Genomic DNA, 17,940 nt, shown 5'->3' with positions numbered 1-17,940 from the left:
CATGTTGGAGAAGAACATGCCACTAGCATACACACACGTGGGGTCCGAGCTGCGTGTGGACACGAAGATGTCACCTTATCTGAAACCAGATGCTGACATGGCGTGCTGTCATGACCTGGAGGCTTACCTGCATCTGGTGGATGGGTTCATGGCGTCGAATAGTCCATTCAGGAGTAATGCCAAGAGGAGCCTGTCAGGTATTAAAAGATCAAGGGTCCAATATTAAGAAGTTGTATACAAGCAAGGCAAAAGCCATGACTGTCAAATTGAAAGACAGAGATCGTTCTCCTGTCCACCTGTTTACCGAGTCCCTTCTTAATTGTGCAAACTTTAAAGTGTGAATACCATCAAAGCTTTGCATGTACACCTTGTGTTGTGCTTTTTTTTTTTCAATATTTAAATATTTTATAGCAAAAGATGAAAACTGGACAGGTCTATGGAGATTTGAGCAATTAATTATGAGAAAACCTAAATGCTCAAGTCTCACGGATGGGAGTTGAGTATGTGGGCAAGTACAAAATGGTCGAGTTATTTCTCAGAAAGAGGGCTAGCAGGCGCGTTGTTTGTTGGCAACGATATCTATTTAATGCATATACTATATATATTTAATACACAACATGGTTCACACTTGGCTTGACAGTCAAAATCAAGAGCATCCGTTGAGCTTTATTCATATTGGCTGGGGACCTAGACATGCCATTCTAATTCACCGCTTTTTAATGCTAGCAACATACTCTCTCTTGTCTCAAATATAGGAGCTAGCTAGTTAAAAGGTTTTTGTCATTATAAATCCAACATTTTATATATTCTGCCTCCTAAATTATATTTTTTTCCCCAAACTATCCATATTGAATGCACGTATATTAAAAGGTGCGTGTCTCTATTAATAAGGATAGTTTTCAATATAAATAATTAAATAAATATTCAAAGAAAACTATCAATATATACTTCTCCGTTTAAAAATATAAATATATTTTAACCAAATCTCATCACTCAATAAAATAGTTACTTACTTTTCAACTGATCTTATCTTTTATATTTATCCCTATTAACATCTGACAATAAATATAAGTCATTCATCAATAAGGGCATTTTTGAAAAAAAGACACTGCTTACACCTTGAAAACTAAAAATACCTTTATTTCTTAACATCTAACTCCTTAAAAAATGCTTTATATTTTTTACAAAAAAGTATTTTTTACAAATAACTGACATAATCCCTTCTATACCTGTTATAAGACATCTTTTAAAAGAATTTTTGCTTTATTTCTTAATATAAGTTACTTTGTGGGATATTAATTATGTTTTTTTTCAATATTATTCATACTTAAACTCATTAAATGATGATAGAGAATGTAATGAAAATTTAATTTTTTTTAAATGCAAGTAAAATTAAAAGTTTATTATATTTCAGATAAAATTAATGATTTAACCACTTCTCATTAAATCTAGTGATATAATTAGGAGTGTTTTGTAATATGGATTGGAGAGGGCCGGATTTTTTTTCTTAATATTTGTAAATTGATTACCTAGCTACTACACTCAGACTGGAGGGAGTGTAATATATAAATCCTACATAGATTAACTTAGCCAACTAAAAATTTAGAGGAAAGAACCCATGGGGGAATATACATAAATCCTATAAAAATTAATAGAAGAAGGAGGAGCTTCAATAAGTCTCTCTTCCTCGTAAGTGTGTGCAAGTTATGATTAACGGCAGCTGCTGCCGAGAAGACCAAAAACTAAGGTTTCAACTACCTCGAATATTTGAAGTTTGAATTTTAAAAGTCTGAAATTAAAGGAGCTGTTGTGTTGAACATGGCAAAGTAGAAACTGACCCAGTCTTTATGATGCCATATACATTTCATTTACTTCGTCCTTCTTTAATTTGAGAGCCATCCTCTTTCAGTCTTTCTCCCTCCCCTGCCTCCCCACTCTCACCATGTGTATATATATTAATTCATACAAAGACACGCTTATATTTTAGTTCCCACAAGCCTGCAGGCTGATCATTCTCATATCATCAGAGATATATGATTCTTTCGTAGTATATAAGAATAAATTTTTGCATTGAAATGGGTATGGCAGTGCAGACTTATGTAACTCCGCACGCAGAGTTCAGCTGATGACGGGGTCGAATATTTTGATTCACTGACAAGGATGCACTGTTCGGTGTTCAAGCTTGAATCATGCGAAGTCATCATATATATGCACGTAGGTTTTATAAAAATAAGTAATCAAAGAATCCGCAAAAACGAGCAATCATTATTTATCAATGCATGTAGCATTCACTTGGGCCTAAATAAGTTTTCGGTGTACAACTTGCCAGATTTTAACGCCCAACAAACGTATGTGCTGTTAACAAAAACGCCGTTCAGCCTGTCACCCACTTCAATTTCACGGGCCAAACTAATTTGGTCCGCTTGGTTGTTAATTACTAAAACAAGCTAATGGAGAGTAGAGATGATAATTGACGAGGATCCCCATTAGGCTGCAGTGTGTTGAACGTTGGGCTTTAAAGTGGCAATAAGAATGTAAAAATTAAATAGCATAAATAAAAATGTCGAGATGAGCAGCTTTTAAAAAAAATAATTGCAACATCTATTGAGAGAAAAATAATAAAAAAAATTTTGATATAATTTTATTTTGTACAAAAAAAGATGTGAAAGGTACTAATGAAAAGAGCAGAACGAATTCTCTTGAACAATATAAAGAGGGATAGAGAAAAATTAAAGAAAACATCAATGAAAATTGTTGAATGAAATCTTTTAGTTAATAATATTTTAAAAACTTAACTGTTGATAGAACATAATGATATCGTTCAATTCATATAATCAATTCCATCTAATGAGATGAGATTTGTTGTTTTCTCTTATAACTTATTTTTATTATTTTTTTTAACTTTTTAAAATCAAACTCATAAAGAACATATCATTGCAAGTAGATGAAGAAGAAAAAAAGCGAGGATGCTGGGGCATTTAGGGGAGGAAATCACAGAATGCCCTTTCCTCTCATTTATTGTCCATTCAAAAATCACAGGATGTAAAACTTGACTAGCTGCCATTTGAGTTAATCCTGCAGGACACAGCTCACTGAAACAAATAATGAATGCCTCACTTGCATTCTATCTTTCTAAAGCTAACGCGATTCTTTCTCCCTTTGTCAGGTGTAGAGGCATGTGTGCAAAATATATCCATATTCCGCGTTTGCTCATCTTTTGTCCGCATGTTTCCTTTTTTTTTTTTTTTCGTGAGCATGAAGTTTAATATACATCCGGCCTATGGACTCAAGATAAGCCGAGGTCGTGGTGTAATACGTGTAATGGCGGGTATAGTTTACTGGAAGAATGACAAATAAAACCGCCCCAAATATATAAATAACAATTTGACCCTACAAAATGTGATTTTGCCTTCTAAATATAAAAGAACTTGATTGTCATTAAAATGTATGATGAAATGACAAAAATATCTCATAATTTAAGAAAATACACTAAAATCTTTTTTATTCACAATTCTATTTCAGCACATGACTAAAGTGTAACAAAACTTTTTTCATTCACAACTCTAGTTCAATAAATGACTAAAATAGTTTAGACCACCACAATTTTCTATTACTATTTTTCTTTAATCAACAAAATGTAACAAAAATTTTTCATTCACAGCATTGATTTTGAAATTCACAAGTTTAATTTAACAAATGATTAAAATAGTTTATGCATTTATAACTCTCTCTCTCACTATTTTTCTTCACTTTTTTTTTTTAAAATTAAAGAGTACTTTTGTCATTTCATCAAAAAACTTTAATGACAATTAAGTTATTCAGGACTCAAAGAGCACTATCACATTCTACGAGATTAAATTATACTCTCCATCTCTCCCTACTTTGGAGGGATTTATTTGCTATTCTCCCTAGTGTATATTGGCCAATGTAAATCTGACAAAGAACAAGGCAAATACTGCAATTCACCAATATTCCTAATTTTGTACAAATGTTTTCCTTTGAAATGAAATACATCAAAAAAGAATGGAAGTTTCAACAATATGTTAACAACGAAAATAAGCAAATCAAGATTAACCACCTTAAGCATAGTGTGAAGAGAGAAAAAAACTAGTTTTACATGTCAGGTAGACACATATAAACGTCCAGGCCACAAATACTTCAACTCTAGTTTGAGCAGCAACCAGACTTCTGGTTCACTGGTTGTCCTCTAATCTGAACTGTTGGAGGCCTGGCATTGCTCATCGGTTGGCTTGCCATTCTGTGCGAAAGAAACAAGGACGGCCAAAAGGTCAACATGAAAGAAGACCCATAGATAATAACTACTAAAGAAACGACTTAGAAAGGCACCGATAAAAAAATCAGCCTAACAGAATAATTAGGCCATTTTTTTTGTCTTGTTAACAAAATTAAGAAACTAGCTGGTAAGTTCTCTCACAGACTAACTGGTATTACATAATGATGAATGCATACCTGTTCTTAATTTCTGCAGCCATGGCCATGAAAGCCTGCTCGACATTGGTGGCATTTTTAGCACTAGTTTCCATAAAGGGGATCCCAATTTCATCCGCGAAGGCCTGAAAAGATGAAAGGAGCTCAAGGATCATACCTCTAGACTAGAGGATTCAACAGATGTTTTGAAATTGCATGATGTAAAGCCATCAATGCACATGTTACCTTGGCTGTCTCGTAGGACACGACTTTATTTGCAGTGAGATCACTCTTGTTACCAACTAGAAGCTTGTTAACATTTTCACTAGCATAACGGTCAATTTCATTCAACCACTGCTTGACATTGTTAAAACTCTCTTGATCAGTGACATCATAAACAACCTGCAGGGAAAAAAAAAAAAGCAAACAGGATCACAAAACTGTCTCAAAATCCAGGAAGAAAATTGCAGGAAAACAACCAGTTTAATACTCACAATAATGCCATGAGCACCACGATAGTAGCTGCTAGTGATAGTACGGAAACGCTCTTGACCAGCTGTGTCCCACTATATAATCGAAAGAAACGGGTGTTGTCAGCATGAGCCATGTATACATGATTAATAACAACAATCAACTTATCCTAGGTTTTGTAAGCTCGTAGTACTGAACAAGCACAAGATTCTTTTTTTCTTCCATGCAAGAACGGGGAAACCATCATATCATCATGTTGAATGGAAGATATACTACCAAAAAAAAAAAAAGATAATAAACCCAAGAAACATTGCAGGAGGTTGATTGCTAATTTTTTAAACATTAAGTTTGGGTTGAAGCCACCTAGTGGGATAAAGGCTTGTTGTTGTTGTTGTAAGTTTGGGTTGAAAGTAAGTTTTATAACAGAAATTCAGACATTTCCAATTCAACATAACGATTAGATACTGAAAGAAAAAACTTTCTATCATAAATAATCTTAGCATCTTATTGACTTTAAAGTTATCATGTACTTACTATTTGAAGTTTGATAGTCTTCCCATCTTGTTCCACTGTTCGAATTTTCTACAGTAGAGAGCACAGCCAATAATTAGTCACGTGGTTGTATTTTAATAACTGGAACTTGACCTTAAAGAGGAAATATATATTCTTACAAAGTCAACTCCAATTGTACTAATATAGCTGTCAAGGTATGAATCATCCTGGTTTACAATGAAAGAAAATATCAGCAACCTTTATCTAATTTTACATTAAAAAAGTTCAGAACAGAGAGAATTTTGTTACGCACAGCACAGACCACCAATACAAATGACCTGGCCACAGATTTAAATACTCAAAATAGTACAACAGTTGGGATTCCATGTCTATCGCTTATCCTATTTATAAACACTCTGTTTTGTCATCTGCATTGCTTCACTATATTTCAACCTTACCAAAGACTGAACATGGGTATAATTTGGCCCACCCACACCCCAAAGCATGTTTGTTTAGGTGCAAATGCTGTCCCAAATGCAATAAAACTTCAGACAGAGAATGCTGAACATGAAGCACATCGCCTTGAGAAAGAAGAAGAAAGTAATAAAAGCTCAGAACTTACAGCAAACCTCAGAAGGAGACATGATTTGCCGACACCAGAATCTCCAATAAGCAAAAGCTTAAACAAATAGTCGCTGCATGAAAATAAAACATGCCTCTAGTCAAGGATTATAAGAATAGGAATAGACAACCGATTCCTGTATTTATTAGATGTGCAGAAAAAATCAATAAAACACCAGAACATATGTGCAACAGAACAAAACCAATGACTGGGTAAAGGTTTGCATATAGGCTACTACTTATATAGGACATCAGTCAGAAGATAGAATGAGAAATAAATATATTAAACACTGAGTAAAATTCACTTGATTGCTGTCAGTCAGGAGCGTGTTGGAGCAAACGAGGAAAAACATGCATAGAGATCCAAAGGTAATGCAGATGCATCACTCTGTTATAGTTTCTAGTTTCAAATATGATACTATCAGTCCTTACCAAGGAATCAAAAAGAAAGCGTCCAGTAAGTCCTGTATAAAGTTTTTCGAATATAGCCAAATATGCTAGTGTTCTTGACGTTTTGCAACATTAGTTTTGTAAAATTTACAATCATGCTCCAGATGTTAGAACACGCATGTTATGGTGATAGAAAACTTGATAAATTTTACTAAGTACAGTAACCAATTACTGCTTTTGCTGATAGAAAAACTTCACTTGTTTTTCTAAATAATAGTAACCTATTTCTACACTTGATCTATCTTGACAGACAAGCAACCCTTCTGCGATGCGACAAACTCAGACGCCAACAATTTATTTCATTGCGGCATTTACTTATCAACCAGATCAGAGAAAACATATTTCCAGAGTAGGCCAAAAACAATTGAGCATGTAGCGGATCTATCATCCAAACAAACAGATCTAAAGCAGAAAGAAAATTTCAGAACAGGATCCACCAAAACGTCCGTAACATAATTGATTATCCGCGTATTTAACTTACAGAGAAAGAGAGAGATAAATAAATGAACAATCGATTCATAAAAATGTAAAATTTCCAATTCCCTTACGAACAGATAACTATAGATCTGTAAGAGCTGAACAAAAGGGAAAAAAAAAGTTTGAAAAAATAACAAAGACTAGATGTAATTCAGATAATCGCGGGGTAAAAAATTAAACAGAAACGGGAAGAGGGGAGGAATTTGAACATACTACTCAGGATTCATGGTGGTGTGGTGCTGAAAAGGAAATGAAAGACGATAACACGGAAGAAATAGTGAGGGAGAAGTGTCAGCTGGCGGGAAATACGAGCGGAATCTGAGATCGTCGCCGGAGATGAAGAAACAATATTAACCAACGATGGAAGGAGAAATCGAGGAAACGTGTGAGAGAGCTGCAATTTAAAATGAGCCTTAGATGTCGGGGCACAACGAATCAACGGGACGAGTGGGATGACGTGTCAACAGGACCTATTGCTTGCCACGTGTCCTGCGCCATGCTTCCATCTACGAATAGTTCGTTATTTAATTTTGGTCGTTCGATTTGCACCCTGGTCCATTTTGCACTACAACAACAACAGTATTAATCTTAACACATATAATCATCACTATTGTTTAATTCCTAATTCTACATATAAAACTTATTCTAGTATTCGCGGCATGTTAATGAATTAGATCTCTAAGTTTATAATCAACACTCCTGAAAAACAGTCACCTGATATTTTTAACTTGATATTTTTATCTTACCAATGAAAACTCATCTGTTATTGAAAGCAAAAGAAGAAAAGTAGAAAAAAACAAGATTAATTGAATTGATAATATTATGACTCTAATATAAACAAGGTGGGGTAAGTTTTGGAGGAAAGAGACAACGATGGATTAAGATTCAAGACCGACCAAAATTATACAGTGTCGTATGCTAATCAGTCATGTTTGCGGAATACACTCATTGTTATGCAGCGCATTAGAGTGGTTGAGAACATTGATAAAGGCAAAATATGATTGTATTCTCTACATTTTAAATTATAAAATATTTTTAAAAAAATTATATATCAATAAAATTCATTAAATATATTTTACAAACTTATTATTTTAAAAAAAATAAAAATTATTAAAAATAATATTCATTTAATACTTAATTAATAAAAAATATTGAAAAAGAAAAATATAACCTTATTTTTATTAAAAGTATTTTATATTTTAAAATATTAATTTTTTTTAAATGCCTTATAATGTGAAATGGAAGTAATATATTTTATAACGTTAATAGCACTTGCCATAATATATCCTAATGTTGATAAATATCCTGACATTGAGAATTGTTAACATTGATCAACAAAACCTAACTATATGAATCATGATTGGCTTGAATGTCGGAGAATGAGGTGGCGGAGGAATAAAGGTGGCTTTAGAAAATTCAGGCCGGGTGGTCAATAAGGAAAAAATTACTCGGGCGTTAAGCCTCATTGCCATCTGATTTTCCAGGCTGCTTCCACTAGCGTACAGAACAGACGCACCATGAAGAACTTCATAACGAGCAGATTAGCACCACTGCTAAATTTATATTTTTATTCAAATAGAATAATAAATTATATTATTTTTATAACGATAAAAATCGTCTAATTTAGGGAGACGAGCATATATTTATTTACAAAATTCATGTACTTATCATCAAATTCCTTGTAAATAAGGATGCTCGCTATTAATGACAAGTACACTCCTTAGCCCTATTTATAAAACAGGAAAATAATATTTTTAATTCTATCTATAAGTCACATAATTAATTTTTTATTACAAATCTCTCCAAATTTTACATTAAATAATTGTGAGAAAAAATATGTTATTAATATATATATATATATATTTATTTATTTATTTAATATAAACAAATTTGATAATGTATTAATTTGTCTAGAAATTCAATAAATTTTAAATTTTTTATTTAGATAAAAACATGTTAAAACTGAGAAGTAACTTTTAAAAAAACTCATGGATTGAAAGATTATGAAACATGCCTATTTAGATGTCTTAGTGAGGAGTCTATTATACAAATTTTGAGAGATTGCAAAAAAAAATAAAAATGTGTGGGCTTGTGTTTCTAACCCTTTACATATCCAATTTTTCTTCTCTGTTTACTTGTAAATGTGGATTAAAGCGAATGTGCAAACTAATCTTGGTGTGAGATATAATAACAACAAAATATGGGTGAAGACTTTTTGTCTTGTCTGTTGGCTACCACGGACAAATAGTGCAAGGGAGTAGTGGAGAGGATGAGGCTTGAAGCTCTCGACTTATATCACAGTGTGATGTATCATATTAATGAAATAGTTGAGAATAGACAACTCAAGAATAAGATGTTTCACGACATGGAAGAAATGGAAGATAAATGGAGACTGCTAATGCTAGGTTATATGAGATTAGATGTAGATGGATCAATTAATCGATAAGGCTATGCCACATGTGGAGGGTTTGTTAGAGATTCATTGGGCAATTGGATTCCAAGATTTCCAAATAAAAACGGTTTTCCCCCCTCTTTACAGTTGAATGTTTTGCACTTATTTTAAGTCTAAATTTATGCAAACAATTCCACTTAAATAAAATTTAGTGTCATATGGATTCTTTGGAAGCACTTCACCTGCTTGGGATTGGGGAGGATTGGCACATCCTTTATGATCAAACATCATTGATGTATAAAACTTGCTGTACTTTAATTAAGAGTTGGAGGTTTTTTCTTCGAATTGAGAGAATTTAAAAGCAATTGATTTCTTGACCAAGGATGCTCAACACACAGAAAGATTTCTATATTTTGATGGAGCTTACCGTTGGCTGCTCTGCCTTTTACCGGGCTGATAAATCTAGCATTGTTCACCAGTTGAATTTTGTTAATGCCATAGCTTGTCTCTTGTATGTTTTTTTATTTTTAAAAAAGAAATAATATATATATATATATATATATATGGGAAGAGAGATACAAACAAGGGAGGAAGACAAAAGCGGCTAACCACAGTCATAGGCGCGTGGAACACGTGGGAGCAGGCCTTCTTTGAAGCTAAATGTCACGGATGATATCTCCGTAACCGTGTAAAGACCGATATAATGAACGATCCGCTGGTTAGCCTCGCATAATATGGGTAAAGGGGGCGACATTGGCATTGGGTGCGTTCTGCCTCAGTCTTCAGACTGAGTGCACAACTGGTTAGGGGCTAGTGCCGCCTCCCTGATAAGCCTATGGCAGGGCGAAACCAGTGCGATCCATATGTGGTAAGGCTTGTCCTGGGGATTATAGGGTCCTCCAGGACGCCGCACGGGCGCCGTGTGCTGCGCCAGACTCTCAGCCCGTGATAGAGTGGTATCAAAGCAGGACATACTTTACTGCCGTGTGCCTGTAGGGTCCCACGTTGGGACTGGTCGATCTCGGCACCGCTCCAGAAAGGCCTCCGAGTAGGTGGGTCCAAAAATAGGGACTCGGGCGGGAAGGTTGGCCGTTGTTGACTCCACTCCTGTTGGCTCGCGGGTGCGAGTGGGTTCGAAGAGTGCAGGACTCGGGTGGCCATTCAGCAGTAAGCTGATGTGTTTGTGGCAGTACTGTACGTACGATCCTTGGGCGGAGTCTTTCTCCCCTAGCACGAGGGCGTGCTAGATTGGGTGTGGGAGAATGTCACGGATGATATCTCCGTGATCGTGTAAAGATCAAGATAATGAACGATCCGCTGGTTAGCCTCGCACGATATGGGTAAAGGGGGCGACATTGGCATTGGGGGTGTTCTGCCTCAGTCTTCGGACTGAGTGCACAACTGGTCGGGGGCTAGTGCTGCCTCCCTGATGAGCTCATGGCAGGGCGAAACCAGCGTGATCCGTATGTGGTAAGGCTTGTCCTGAGAATTATGGGGTCCTCCAGGACGCCGCACGGGCGCCGTATGCTGCGCCAGACTCTCAACCCATGACATGAAGGTCAAGAATCATAGAATCAGAAAAGGTGGCTTTCGTTGGAGTTTGGTTTGAGTGCTAATCAAAATAATAACATCTAAATTATTCAGATTTTAATCTGAATGATCTTAATTTAAACTATTACTATATATTATATTATTTAAATAAAAAATTATAGAATAATTTTAATAAATTTGTTATTTTTAATATGGTTCATATTTAATTTGTAGGGTCTAATTTAATGTTAAAATTTTTATGATTGATATATATTAAAATCTGGACTAGATAGAGTACCTCTAAATAGAGAGTATTAAATTTAGATTGTACATAATACATAAAAATAATTATTATAATATATAATAATAGTTTAAATTTGGACCATCCAGATCAAAATCTGTATGGTTTAGATTTCATCATAGTGATGAACACTATCCAAATCGGGTTCCTTTCATTAGGACAACTTATAATTTAGACTCCAAATACAGCATTTTGGGTCTGCACGCAATTATCAATTTTATAATTTCGTCCTATTTTTTTAAAAAAAAATTTATAATTCACTTATTAGTTTTACTCCTATTTGGGAATTTAGATTGATGGCTCTATTAGAGAGATTGGGAGCAGTGAATATGGTGGGATCTTGCAAGATTTAGCAGCCGACTTGCTTCAGTTCCTTCAACTAAAATAAAGTTTATTGGTATCATAAAAGGTTTACACACTAGTGTTGGGTAAGGGAAATCTATCATATTGAAGTCTTCTCTAATTGCATTGAGGCCATAAATTTAATTTTGAATGGATGTGATTGTGACTATCCTTTTCGGGATTTGGTTGAAAAAGCTAGAGCTTTTCTCTGTAAGAAGGGCAAAATTATTTTTAATCACATTGACAAGGGCAAAAGCAGGGATGCAGATTTTCTCACTAGATTATCACACACTTTGGATAATGAATTTTGTCTCTTTGATCATCATTCATGTTTTAATCTCAAGGATGAAGGATAATGAAAGAGTCTAGTTTTTATTTGTTTTTTGTATTTTGTTATGTACTTTGTTTTGTTGTTAACTATTGATATGCAGTTTTATTTTTTTATTTAAAAAAAATTGAAGTTTGAAATTCATTGAAAGCAGAGCTGCCAACTTAGTTGGACTAACTAGAGAATTGTGGGATAGCAGGGATTGCCGTCGCTGAAAGAGATGAAGAGATTGGGGCGTGCCGGCGGAGTCTCACTCTCATCATCCTCATCGGTGTATTCGAATTTCAGTCCCTCCGTTGACGCTGACCAGGACCTCCCCACATACGATCCCCGCTCCCATGTTGCTCAGAAGGAGCTCTCTCGTCTCAGATCTGCCCACAACGCAATCCACGCCATCCCCCTTCTCCTTCTTCTCTGCGCTCTCATCCTCTGGTTTTTCTCCGCTCCAGGTTCCCCCTTCCTCCGATCTATGCGAATCTCACCCCACCCATATCTGTTACTGACTCCTGTGCTGGGAATTTTTCTCATACCTGGATACTTTTATATCAGTTCTTCATGCTTCGGTTGGTGCATAAATAATTGAATTAATCTACTTTCTTTTTTCGGCAGGCGACAGAATTTGACGGTTGATTGCAGCCTTGGGTAACATCTCATGAAAAATAACCTGATATAGAACTGGAGCGCGGAAAAGATGGGTTTATCTGAATAGCATCGGAAATTCACAAAATTGGACGAAAGGAAGCGCATATTCATTTCGTCAAATGACTGTTGTTCCAATTTTGATTGTATCTAATAATAGCCAGGATCTATTCAATTGTGACCATCAAGCACAAAGAAAAAAGAGTCAGCATGATAATCCTTGAATGAAAACCCAGTAGAACTAGTATCAGGCTTTTTGGACATGCTGTGATGTTTCCTGCATTGTAAATGATAACTTCTTTTACACTTTGATGGTTGTGATCCAAGTAATAGTAGATCTATTGCTTTGGGATCAGGAGGAAAAAGCTTAACTCTTGATCGTTTGCTTGTACCGTGTTGCGGCGTTTCTCGTGATGTACTGCTTGGTGACGGCGGAAAGAGCCACTTCTAGCTCCAATTGACCATATGGTGTGTGGCTATGGGTGAAGTTAGTTTTACAATGCTGAACACTTTCCCCTCTCCCTATTGAGCGTAATCTGCGTGAAATTGTGAATAGTTGAGCACCGTACTACTGTATGCATACAGTAGATACCAACCTACCTATGTTGTATACATAGGCTATGATTCACAGGGCTATAAACAACGTGGCTTTTAGGCTCGGACTATGGATATCCCGAAGTTAGGGGGAATTATCTAATTTTGAAATCATAGTAGTATCTGGAAAGTGAGATCTGAAATCATTTATTAGTCGAATCGCCCAAGCGATTGGAGTTCAATTGGGCCCAATGAATTCTTCCCGCTTCCATTGCTGAATTTTGTTAGGGGCCATTATGTCTGGATGAACATTGCAATATTCGCACGACTGTGAATGAATAACAACTGTGAGTAATAACTGATACTATAACAAGTGCTACTCCATGGATGCTTCGAAGAAATAAAGTCAGAATTTGACATTGAAGAAATGCAGAGTCATTCCTATTCTTATGAAACCTGTATTTTAATTATGAACATTATGCATCATTTCGTTTGTTTGTCCAATAAAACGGAGGAATTGCAACTGGCACCCGTATCCATGCCTAAAGAACGATTCTGATTCTAGAATTTATGGAGCCGTTTGCCTGCATTTCATAGCCAGCCATTGTTATGCGAACTTGTTTTTGCGTGATGATGCAATGGACAAGTCACGAGAAGGCAGGCCCAAATGTCTTGGCCGTACAAGTGCATTCGCCTTCCATTGAACTGTCTCTTTTTATTTACTTCATATATACTAGTTCATGAGTGTAATTGTATTAATACTTTTTATATTAGTTATATTTATAAGTCACTTTAAACATATTCTATTAAAATTAAGAAAAATTTTAAAACTCATTAATTTTGTTTAAAAATTTAATAATTTATCAACTTTATTTTTATTAAATAAATATATTTTAATAATATATTTTCTTTCTCCAATATTCAATGGAGGATAAATGAAAAAAATTTATGATAAAAATTTAATAAAATAACTTATAAATAAGATAAAAATATTCTCTCCCTATCCTACACGGGACAAAAGAGAGTATTTAAAATAAGGGTATTTAGGGTTGTTCTTATTTTAGTTAGCCTATACTTGTCCTTATCATGTCAGCACAAGTCTATCCCGGCCTAAAAAAAATTGAGACAAGACATTTGTAGGATAGAACATGATAAGACTTAGGATTGCCTTCAAAATGTCCCGTCTCAATATTACATGTGCGCATGCGCATGTATGCATATTCTTTTATTATATATTAATTATTATGTTATTTTTATTGTTTATTTGTTTATATTTTTTGTTTAATACTTTTATTTTCTTTTTTTAATACCTGAACAATGAACACCCCTGTCTTGTCTCATAATTATTGATATTACTTTGAGAAATTAAAAATGCAAACTCATATTATTGCCATTCAAATAATCTAATGAGTTTACTTTTTATTGTCTATTATAATCTGAGTTTATAGTCCAAACTTTAAATATAGGTTTATGACTATTCTGAGTTTATGACTTAATTTAAGATTGTATTATGAATTTATAACCTAAGTTGATGGCTAAATTATAGTTTTATGCACATTTGTTGTTTCATTCACATATGTTTGTTGCTGCCTGTTTCGATAAAACTTAATTCACATTATGAAGAAAAATAGCCACCATACACACAATCTTAGGAAAATGTAGGAGCAATAGGAGATCTTGAAAATAAAACTGTAGCTTGATCACTTGAATATACAAATAAAGGTGATTAAAGCAAGTATCAGAATATCTCAATCACGTCCCAATTTCTATCAAAACAAAATGACTTTTCTAATAGGACAGGACACAATACAAAATTTAAGTTCCAATTATTTTTTTAAATGAAACACGAGATGGGAGTGTTTAGTCCTATCTCATCTTGTGAGCTCCCATAATTTCAAAGAAACAGGTACCATATGCAACAATAAATGCAATTTATACTTTGGGGTCTGATTGGTTGTGGGTGAAGGCAACGGTATTTGTTCGTATAGTGATGAAAAGCCACTTTTGTCTGGCGGGATTGTTTGTATGCTCCCTGCCACCAATTAATAACTATTCTGCCATAGGGTGGGATAATGGTGCCGCTGAGCTGGGGGACGGATTTGTAACCATGAATTGGTATAATGATTACTTCTCACAATATAAATATAAATTATAAAATAGTTAATTAATTCACAATTTATAAGTAATATTAACTGAAATCTTAAGCTCTTAAAAATGTTCGCATTTTTTTATTTATATCCTTATTAAATATTTTATATAAGAGTCTTAATAATAAGAATAATTAAAATTCAAATGTATGATTTTTTAAAAAAGAGTAATAAATAAAATAAAAAAATAAATATAAAAATTATTCAGTACTCCATATTTTATATCTAATTAAATTTTTAAAAGATATATTATATTGTGGTTTGGAGGAAGTATGATGTAATGACAGTTTCTTAGTTACTAATTTATTTTGAGCTGGTTAAAAGGATGCTTCGAGCGTGACGGAGCGTGCTTAAGACGGAGGAAGGAAGGGCGGAACCAAAAATTCTGGCTGGGCTGCATTTATGACACGGTGGTTATTCGTTGGGGGAACGTGACGTGCATGATAGCTGTGCAGATTTCAAGCATTAACTGAGAAAGCAACAGATTCAGAATATTAATGAATTAGCAGCTACCTACATTCATCTCTCACAAATTTTGATTTAAATTGCATGCTCCTATACCTTATTTACCATTTTAGTATAGGTGATTGATAAGAATTCTAGGCATTTATATAAGTGATTCCTTGGAAATTATAAATTGCATGCTCCTATACTTATTTACCATTTTAGTATAGGTGATTGATAAGAATTCTAGGCATTTAGATAAGTGATTCCATGTTCAATTTCCAACTATTGCAAACATGGGCAGCACTACATTACAGGCAAGGGGCATGCACCTTGAGTTTGGAGAAAATTATAATAAAGGTTCATATATTTTAATTTTTTATTCTTCTGAACCTCTTAAATTCAATTTTAAGGATTTTGAGTTCAAAAGTTTAATTTTTTAAAATTATTGATTTCAAAAATGTTGCACTCCGTAGTCTAAGGTTCTGACACCGCCGTTGATTGCAAATGAAACAAATCAAATTTAGTAAGAAATCAAATGATATTTTGTTCTCCGTAATTTGAGAGGCATTAGTTTCTATTATCAGTGGAGTATACTCTAGTTCCATAGAAAACATATACTCTCTTTCATTCAGAAATATAAGATATTTTTTAAAAGTTAGATATTAAAAAATATAAGGCATTTTTAATCTTTTAAAATATAATCATTATTTTTTTTAAAAGTATTCCCATTGATAATGACTTTATATTTATTATAGGGTATTTAATAAGGGTAATATAAAAAAATAGAGTTAGTCGGAAAGTAGTTAACTACTTTATTAGGGGTGAGATTCGATTGAAAATGTATTATATTTTTTAAAAAAAGGAGTATCATCTCAAATTTTCATACAAGTACGTGTTATGACTTCTATATTTTCATATCAAATGAATATTGTAAGTTTACAACTAGTGCTTCATTAACGACATGATCAATAATTGAAGAGTACTCTTTCTAATAATATTTACAGGTCACTTCTAACATTTTGATTGGAATTAAGAAAAACCTTAAACCTTATATTTTTTTTAATTTAACAAGTTTTTAACTTTATCCCTATTAAATATCTATTCTAAAAATAAAATATTATAATATTTAATGATCTTTCTAATATTGAATAGAGGTAAAAGAGTAAAGATAAACATAATAATTATTGAGATACCCTATAAATAGTACCAAAACAAATTTTCTTTTTCTGCCTTACAAATAAGATCAAGAGAGTATATTACTTGGAGCTTAACTTTGACTCAAGATGAAATACTATTATTCTTCCCATTTCATTGTATTTGTCCTTTTTCAATGGTATTTTTTTTTTATATTACTCTCTCCATTTAATATTATAAATACTTTTAACTGAATTGTACTTCAAATGATTTAATTAATTATTTTTAAAATTATACACTCTTTTTATATTTATTTTTATTTAATAGAATATTTCAATTTAAAAAAATTTAATTAATCACACTCCTAATTGAGAGTATTTAAAAAAAATTCATCAATCACACATTAAAAAATTTAAAATATTTTATATTTTTTGAAAAAACTTGTACCCCTAATTAATTATTTTGAAAAAATGCCTTTTATTTCTTAGGGGTACAAGTTTTTTCAAAATTTCAAATTAATACTACTTCCATTAAAAAATATAAAATATTTTTAACTAAATCTCATCCCCTAATAAAATAGTTAATTATTTTTTAACTAACTCTATCTTTCTATATTTATTTCTATTAAATATTCTATAATAAATATAAAATTATTATTAATAGGGACACTTTTGAAAAAAAGATAATGATTACATCTTGAAAGACTAAAAATACCTTATATTTTTTAATATTTAACTTTTTAAAAAATATATTACATTTTTAAATGGAGTGAGTACTCAATAACATTTTTCCATTTTTCATGGAATAAGTTGCTATTTATTGTATTGTAATGTTTTTAGAGGTATTAAATGAGATGCAAATTTGATAAGGTACTATCTTTGTCCCAGTTTATAAGATATTTTTAGACAATATTACATGTAACAATAAAATTTATTAAATATATTTTACAATTTTTTTAAAATAAAAATATAAAATTTTAAAAATACCTTTCATTTATTAAAAACATTAAAGAGAAAAAAATATAAAGAATTGGGATAATATTAAAAAAGTATTATTGATAAAAATTATATTTTTATTAAATATTTTTATATTTTCAAATGATGAATTTTCTTAAAAGTACATGATAATTTGGGGAATGTAGAGTGTCATATATTTACATACTCCTTTGATCCAATTTATAGGATAAAAAGAAAAAAAAATTAATCAT

At 32.9% G+C, this 17,940-nt stretch overlaps 2 protein-coding genes across 2 annotated transcripts; one reads left to right on the top strand and one right to left on the bottom strand.

Moving 5' to 3' along the window:
- Positions 1–3,932: 3,932 nt before the first annotated feature.
- Positions 3,933–7,316, bottom strand: LOC129301242 (GTP-binding protein YPTM2). Its single transcript, XM_054939815.1, has 8 exons — positions 7,153–7,316; positions 6,014–6,086; positions 5,571–5,618; positions 5,434–5,481; positions 4,923–4,994; positions 4,675–4,830; positions 4,471–4,574; positions 3,933–4,258 (listed from the first exon to the last, which is right to left on the bottom strand). The coding sequence occupies exons 1-8, from the start codon at positions 7,164–7,166 to the stop codon at positions 4,165–4,167; spliced, it is 609 nt and encodes a 202-aa protein (XP_054795790.1). The 5' UTR covers positions 7,167–7,316; the 3' UTR covers positions 3,933–4,164.
- A 4,673-nt stretch (positions 7,317–11,989) lies between these two features.
- LOC129301244 (uncharacterized) lies at positions 11,990–12,980 on the top strand. The gene is made up of 2 exons (XM_054939817.1): positions 11,990–12,281; positions 12,442–12,980. The coding sequence occupies exons 1-2, from the start codon at positions 12,053–12,055 to the stop codon at positions 12,453–12,455; spliced, it is 243 nt and encodes an 80-aa protein (XP_054795792.1). The 5' UTR covers positions 11,990–12,052; the 3' UTR covers positions 12,456–12,980.
- Positions 12,981–17,940: the final 4,960 nt, after the last annotated feature.

Source organism: Prosopis cineraria, unplaced genomic scaffold, assembly GCF_029017545.1.
Source record: "Prosopis cineraria cultivar Desert tree isolate PC_DT_omini unplaced genomic scaffold, ASM2901754v1 PC1979, whole genome shotgun sequence".
Lineage (NCBI taxonomy): Eukaryota > Viridiplantae > Streptophyta > Magnoliopsida > Fabales > Fabaceae > Prosopis > Prosopis cineraria.
Note: the sequence above shows the minus strand (reverse complement) of the source record. Positions and strands in the feature narration are given on the sequence as shown.